Source organism: Vipera berus (assembly GCF_964194415.1).
Source record: "Vipera berus genome assembly, chromosome: 1".
In the NCBI taxonomy this organism is placed as follows: Eukaryota; Metazoa; Chordata; class Lepidosauria; order Squamata; family Viperidae; genus Vipera; species Vipera berus.
In genome coordinates, this window is record NC_138202.1 from 26,128,189 (window position 1) to 26,136,298 (window position 8,110).

The 8,110-nt window shown below is 47.6% G+C and overlaps 1 protein-coding gene across 2 annotated transcripts in view; it reads right to left on the bottom strand.

Annotated features, from left to right (window-relative positions):
- The window catches only part of AP5M1 (adaptor related protein complex 5 subunit mu 1), a 17,032-nt gene extending 8,965 nt beyond the window's left edge, over window positions 1-8,067 (bottom strand). For both annotated transcript variants that reach the window (XR_014027946.1, XM_081339395.1), the window contains exons 1-3: window positions 7,959-8,067; window positions 6,395-6,707; window positions 3,235-3,880 (exon numbers count right to left, since the gene is read on the bottom strand). Coding sequence is in view for 1 of the 2 variants with exons in the window: in XM_081339395.1 (XP_081195521.1) it covers window positions 3,235-3,880; window positions 6,395-6,462 (714 nt within the window). In the remaining variant the exon portion in view is untranslated. The remainder of the gene's footprint in view (window positions 1-3,234; window positions 3,881-6,394; window positions 6,708-7,958) is intronic.
- Window positions 8,068-8,110: the final 43 nt, after the last annotated feature.

The window sequence follows — 8,110 nt, forward strand, 5'->3', positions numbered from 1 at the left end:
TGGAAATATATATAATTAAAGATTAAAAATGCAAATCCCAGGCATATTAAAATTAACAAACTAAGTGAACACTTACATGCCCTGCCCTCCCTGTCCGTCGCAGAGGAGGCGAAGGCCCGACTGGCCTCGCCGGCCCTCCCGCTGCTCTAAAACTAAAAAACTAAAACAGTTTTTATTGCTAAAAGATCAAGCTTTCGTTGGCAGTTTGTCAGGATGGAAACGCTGGGGTGGGGAGATCACGTTTATACTGTTGGTGTCTGCACTCTGCTCATGGAGCATGTCACCGGTCTGTTTGTTGAGGTCAGCCGTATTTCTTTGAGTTGTCGCGCATCCGTTTTTGGGGGATGTAGTTGTCTCTGAGTGTCTGTTGTCAAAAGTGGATTGCTGATAGTTCCATGTGTTGTAGTCACGCATTGCAGCACGAATAAGGCAAAAAGGGAAGAAAGACGCTGCCTTTATCATGTCTGCAGAAACTACGGGTACCCACCCAACTTCATTAGACAACACAGCAGGCCAGGTGAACCTACCCGCCATCAATGTGAAAATGCCTTAACATCACGAATAACACTGCCTTATATCCACGGTGTATCCGAGGCCACAGCGCGCATACTAGCCCCTCACAAGGTCGGTGTTGCCCACAGAACTGATCGGACTTTATGAGCTTGTGTCATGCACCCTAAAGATCCATTCCCCAATGAAGAAAAATCCTCGGTCATGTACAAGATGTCATGCCAGAATTGCAATTGCAATTACATTGGGGAGACGGCAAAACGACTGAGGACTAGAGTGCATGAACACAAACTCGCTATTAGAAGACAAGAACAACATTCACAGGTGTGGGCACATATGGGTACACACAACCATGTCTTTAATCTAACAGGGACCGAGGCAATTGCCAGTGACAACTCTAAAGGCGGCCGCTTGTTTAAGGAAGCTTGGTTTTCAAACCACTCCTCTATCAACCGGCACATAGACCTCCCCGCTGCATACCAGGCACTAAGGAATTGGGAAGAGGAACGTGCGCGATACGAAGGCAAACAGCACAAGCATTCACAGAGCACCTCATTGTATCAAAATCAAGATTGCACAAACACACAACCACCCTGCATTGTAGAACCCAGGGAAGAAGAGCAACAACTATCTAGAACCTTTGGTGTAACTATCAGCAATCCACTTTTGACAAACAGACACTCAGAGACAACTACATCCCCCAAAAACAGATGTGCGACAACTCAAAGAAATACGGCCGACCTCAACAAACAGACCGGTGACGCGCTCCATGAGCAGAGTGCAGACACCAACAGTATACCGTATTTTCCGGCGTATAAGACGACTTTTGAACCCATGAAAATCTTCTCAAAAGTTGGGGGGTCGTCTTATACGCCGGAAAAAAAACATAAATCAGTCGAGCGTCCCCGTTCTTGCAAAGCAACTTCAAGCCTCCTTAGTCCAGTCCCCCCTCCATCGTGACTCTCCCTTCCCACCCCCAAGAGCCTCTAAGCCCCTTCCCCTCCCCCTTGCAAACGCCAGACCCCGGGAGCGGCAGGAAGCCCCTCCCCCTCACCCAAGCGGCATCTGAGCATAAGCAGAGTGCGCCCTGCTACCCGCTATCTCTCCCGGCAGACGCCCGCATCCGGCCTCGCAAACCAGCTGCAGAAGCCCGCGCCTGGCTCTCCTTCCCCCCACCCGCACCCGGCTACCGGTTCCTGGGCCCCGGCCCTAGCCGCGGGCCAGCGACCAGGCCGACGGACTCCCGGCCGCCAGAAGCTGCGCTTTGGGAGACGCTCCCCGGCGGATCCGGGAGGGAGCGCCCGCCCGCCGCCAGCATCCTCCTCTTGGTTCCGGTGAGCGCGGAGACCAGGCTCGGTCCTGACGTGGGGAGGATGGAGCGGGCCCGGGGCCCTTGGCTCTCCAGGACTCCGCCCGGGCCGGGCCGCCCCGCGCAACCGAGCTATCTCCGGCGCGGCTCCGGGACACGGCTGGGTGGGAGCGTCGGGCGGCTCTCCCCACGCGAAGGCGGCGCTGCCCATCGGCTCTTGGCCCGAGGGGAGGGCCTCGCGCCCGCCGGACTCACCTGTCACCAGCACCGCTCTCCCCCCCGCGGGGATGCGCTTCCGCCGGGCGGTGCTGGCCGAGACGAGCCAGCAGGCAGCCGCCGTGAGCCCAGCGCCTGCAGGATGGCCAGCAGCCCCACGCGCAGCAGCAGCCACCGGCTCAGCAGCAGGTCCGAGCGCAGGAGCCGCACCGCCAGGCTGCCCAGGAAAAGCAGCCACACCGAGAGGCTGCACGCCCAGTCCAGCTCCATGAGGGGCAGAGCGGGAAGCCGGCCGGCAAGAGGGATCGGGAGCCCGGGCAGAGCGCGCCTCGGCCGACGGTGAGAGGGAACTGGCACGAGTTCCAAAAAAGAGGCTGCGGGCGGAGCTGCCCCGCCCTGCGCCCAATGGGATAAGTTTAACTTCAAGGCCTGAGGGGGGAAGCAGGAGGGGCGCCGGCCGTGGCGGGGTGGCGGCTGCCCTCCGGCGCTGCCTGCCGCCCGGGAAACACTGCGCCTCGGGGGCAGGCAGAAGCACGGGAGCAGCGGGAGGGCCGGCGAGGCCAGTCGGGCCTTCGCCTCCTCTGCGACGGACAGGGAGGGCAGGGCATGTAAGTCTTTTCCAGCGTATAAGACGAAAAACCTTGAAAATCTTCTTAAAAGTCGGGGGTCGTCTTATACGCCGGGTCGTCTTATACGCCGGAAAAATACGGTAAATGTGATCTCCCCACCCCAGTGTTTCCATCCTGATGTTGGCAGTTAGCCAACGAAAGCTTGATCTTTTAGCAATAAAAACTGTTTTAGTTTTTCTTATTTCATCCCAGTGTTCGCTTAGTTTGTTTATACACACACACACACACACATATACACATACATATACATAAACATACATACACACACACACAAACATATATATATATATGCAAAATTGATAAAAAAATTTAGCAGCTTGTCCTATTACCAGCAAAACTAAGAGCAAGATATGCAACAGCATAACTGTAAAGTGAGACTTTCATTCTAGTTTAATTTACCAGAATGAACCGAGTCTAAAAAACCCCCAATATCTTTGCTTTGACATACTGAAGCATTAAAAAATATTAAGTTCAGCTTCTCTACACACCAAGATGAGCTGAACTCTTGCTCTTCCAGATGCATCCATGTGTCAAATAGGTTATAGAGTTTTGCAATAGGAATCATCTCACCTTGCATGTTACAGTTCCATAAACTTGCCACATGTCTGCCACATCCCTTTGGTCATACTGGACAGATTTGACTTTTTCAACAATACAGATATTAACTTGAGGCTTTCCCTTGTACGTGTTGCTTCTCCAAGCTGGTGGTTTCTGAGTGTGACTACTTACAGCAACGTGACTATTTTCCAATGAACCATTTAAATTTGCATCTAGGGGAGTCCCCAGAGGACAGGCCTGCATAACCAAACTTGGCAGCTGGGCAATTTTGGCACTCCTCTCTGTTTCACTCTTCTGATTAGAGTTCATAAAAGCCAGGAGTCCCGACAAGAAGTCAAAAGCCTGAGAGATTCCACAGATACTGAAGAGAGGTGGTCGTGGTATAAGGGACTGCTCAACTAAAGGAAGGCCAACGTAAATCAATCCATTCTTCCGGAAGGCCACTACAGGCCAGAGATCCTTCCTTTCAACCTGCAGTGTATAAGCTGAGGTCTTGTTGATTCTGGAACAGCCATCTCTACACTCCACAAAGTGTTGACCTTCATCTGTCAACCTCAATGCAAAAAGTAATGCTTTAAGGAAAGGACCATCTTCTGGTATTGGCACATAACTTGGCCCATTGAAAAACTGTGCTCGCTTTTCAACCGTGGGGTAACGTCTGCAAGATGGAAATAGAAGTACAGCAGAAATATTAACATTCTGTATTGTGTTCCTGCTTGCAAAAATCTGGAATATGGTACAAAAGATCACATCAATCTATTATTATTCCACATGTATAAAGCTCGAAATACATCAGACAGACGTTGGGGCTAATTTTCTAAAATCAAATCATAAATTGGCTCCAGCATATTTTCATATTAAGAAGCAAGCATTTTATGCAGTGACACAATGAACTTTTTGCACCTTTTATGTTCTTATATTCATGTATTCAGCTCTCATTTCACTTGAACAAGTACTCATACCCCAAATGTATCTCCTTTAGTGACTGCTGAGATGCCGTAACTGAAGAACCCAGAGACTTGACTCTTCATAGTTCTGTTACCAACAAGATATGCTAATCATAAAGCCACAATGCTTGCATTATTTGCCAGCCTAACTATTTGAGAAACAATGTTTTGTATTTCTCCATTCAGAATGGTTAACTATCATTGGCTGCACTGGTATCTCTCCTTAGCCCTATAGTTAATTATTTCATTATGCAGTGTGAAAGAAATATCAAACACTTGTAATATCACCAGGAGAGCAGAAAAACATATTTTTAATAAATGGGTTTAACTACTATGTTGTACAATAATTTCTAAAATACTCCTTTGTCAGAAGCAAGACTTTTCCCCCCAACATTAACCTAATTCAAAAATGTCAAGTTGACAGTGTAACTTTAAAGTATAGTAGGAACGAACAAAAGGGAATAATTGGTATTATGTTGAGTTGTTATTTGAACTTGGCACAGTGGAAGATTTCTATTTGTTATTTCTAATTCCCAGTTTGACTGAGGGATGCCTGAAGTGTTCCTGAGTCTATACTGCAGAGTACAATTATTGCTAAACCTAAACAATGACCATCACAGTTAGTGTACAGATTTTTCAGAAACACTATATGGTCCTTATTTTTTTCATTTCAGCTCTTACAACATTCACATGAAAGAAGTAAGGGCTTGTGGGTGGCAGAGTATATTCTTGTTTAGATATAAAGAAGCTTTTTCATTCTGCAGTGGTGTGAATGCTTCACTTTTATTTAAACTTTTTTCAGGGTTTATGTTTCTGATTCTGTTTACTGCCATCTAGTGGTTACCAGTTATTTGCAGCTCAGATATGGAACTTATTCTGGTCTCTCCAGTCTTTGTTAAAGAATAGGAGAGCAATTATACTCCAATGGGTTAAGGCTGAACAGCTCATTTGTTATAGAAATTCAGTCTCCACCCATCTACAGTACAAGCTGCAAATTGGCCTGCATTATCATATTTCTACAGAGACAATGGGGGACGCGGTGGCTCAGTGGGTTAGGACGCTGAGCTTGTCGATCAGAAGGTCGGCAGTTTGGCGGGTCGAATCCCGAGTGCCGCGTAACGTAACAGAGTGAGCGCCTGTTACTCGTCCCAGCTTCTGCCAACCTAGCAGTTCGAAAGCACGTAAAAATGCAAGTAGAAAAATAGGGACCACTAAGGTGGGAAGGTAACAGTGTTCCGTGCACCTTTGGCGCCTAGTCATGCCGGCCACATGACCACAGAGACGTCCTCGGACAAGCGCTGGCTCTTCGGCTTTGAAACGGAGATGAGCACCGGCCCCTAGAGTTGGAAACGACTAGCACGCATGTGTAAAGAGATAATGACTCATACAGAAAGAACTTAAGATTTCTAGTGCTTATGCTTATGTAACCAGAATTAACTATAAATTTAATTCTGGTTACAATTCACAATTCTCCACCCCAATAAAGTTTAAGAGCCATTACAAAAGATCTAAGGTCTGTTCCCAATTTTAATTTCTACGCTTTCAAAAAATCATAGGCAGATTAATAATGTACAGACACTTCTCTATGACAGATCTCAGTCTTTTGGAATTCCAGCTATCAGTGAACCTTGAGAAGAATGAAAAAAAGCAAAAAAGCTCCAAAACAAGCTTAAATTTATATATTAGAAATGGCCTTTCCCCCAATGTCCTCCTAGCTTATATGGTAAAATGTCAGCATATAATTGTCTGGGGTGGTTGTATAACAGAGAATAGTGCATTCCATTGAGACATCTTCAAAGTTTTTATTTTGTATTGGCAATTCAAAGTAAATTTGGATTGTACAAGACTATGTAGAAAAGAAGTTGTAAAATTGCTATTTGTCCACTTAACCTAAACTTGTATATTCTGAAAGCATCTATGTAGTAATAGGCACTTTATTCTCATTACTTGCTTGAGATACCAAAGCTAAGGATATAAAAAAACTGAATATGACTGTCTGCATGCAAACATGTGCTCGGCTAAATTATAGATTCTCTCCTAAAGACTGCAGGATACTAACTATATTGGGTCAAGTTCTGCTTTATAGTATAGGCAGAAAATAATAGTCTTCAGAGAAGGGCGGGATATAAATGGAATTTTAAAAAAAATCAGCAAAAGGTGCCAATATTTGCAGTAAAAGAAATGTATGTTATACAGGCTTGGACCAGACAAATACACTGTATTACCTGGAAAACAGCACAGTGCTTTGTACTTCTTGCTCATGACTGATGAGCCATAGTCCTCTCAGAGCCATCACTGATAATTAGCAGACTGGAAGATCACCTTGTCTATGATAGTTTTACTGCCAAGAAAGTTCCAGTTCTGGGCATTGTTTGATATGGCTCATATATTCTTCCTTCTCATTTCCAGTGCTGCAACTTGCTTCTGCATGGGAAGACTGGAGTCTCTTATTCTCCACCAAACTCCCTTTCCACAATCACACCATCAGGGCACTTATTGGAACACACTTCTCTCGTTAATTACATTCCACACAAAAATCTAGGGGAAACAGATTAGGGAATATTAGTGTACTGGACAACAGGCTTTCAAAAGGAAACAAGGCCCGCTCAGCCAAATTAGACCCAGCCCATTCTATGCCTGGAGTTACACCCCCAACAAACACCCCAGTTTTGTAGATCAGCAATTCCTTGTACAGGGCTTCCCAATTTGAAAACCACAGCATTAGGAAGAGGATCCCGCCTCACACTGACCCTTATAGCAGGCAGACCTCCAAAATAGGAAGAAGTCCAGCTTCTTTCAAAGAAAAACAAAACAAACAAAAAACCCCCAGAAAGTCCAGTTGTCTCTTTTGAAAAGCACCTTTGGGAGAAGCCCAGCTTGACTTCCATGTACAGTAGTGTATTATTTATTCTCTTGGCTTCTCTCCAAGCGGGAAAGGCAGATTCTTTTGCAGCACAAAAAGCCTTTTCCCTAGCCCACAGGTCTGCAACCCACGGCTCCGGAGCCGCATGCGGCTCTTTCAGCCGTCTCCTGCGGCTCCCAGTCTTCTGCCACGTGCAGTCCAAAAAAAAAAAGTGGGACTAAAAATGTTCAACCAATCAATTCAAATATGTAGGGTAGGTGCATATCTTGCCTTGGCTCCACTCTTCAGTCAAACCCTGTTCTGCACATGCGTGCATGTACGCACATGTGCACACATTTTTTGCGGCTCCCAGTTTTTCCTTTTGTGAGGGAACAGGTTCCGAGTGGCTCTTTCACTGTTTCAGGTTGCTGACCCCTGCCCTAGCCCTAGTCCAGGGGTAGGCAACCTCGGCTCTTTTATGACTCATGGACTTCAACTCCCAGAATTCCTGAGCCAGCCAAGCTGGCTCAGGAATTCTGGGAGTTGAAGTCCATAAGTCATAAAAGAGCCGAGGTTGCCTACCCCTGCCCTAGTCAATACCTCCCCTCCTTCCTTCTAGAAGACAGTCTCCTAAACCGAGGCGGCACACTCTGCCCCCAAATCCTTAAGGCACCCCTGCTAAACTGGAGGTTCGAAAACGCCTTCCCTCATAACAGGTGGTCGCTTCATGTCTATGGAGATTCTCAGTCATCCAGGTCATAGTTATCAAGCGCTTCCTCGCTTAACCCCCCCCTCCGAGCCAACAGGCCTCAACTGCACCAAGCAGAGCCCCCTTTTACAGAGTACGTGGCCTCCTCCCGCTGTAATTCGGTCCCCCTTCAACCAGAAACGCTTCCGCCACCCATCCCTCCTCTGGGTGACGATCTGGGGAAGCCTCCGGCCCCAACCTCTTCGCCGGGGCTCTCCTTTCCCCCCCGCCCCGAAACGAGCGGAGAGCGGTTGTATCGGAAGGCCGAGGAGACGACGGCGGTGGCGGCAGCGACAGCAGCTGACTGAGGCGCCTGGGCGGAGCCACCTTCCAGGCCTCGCCGCGGCTGCG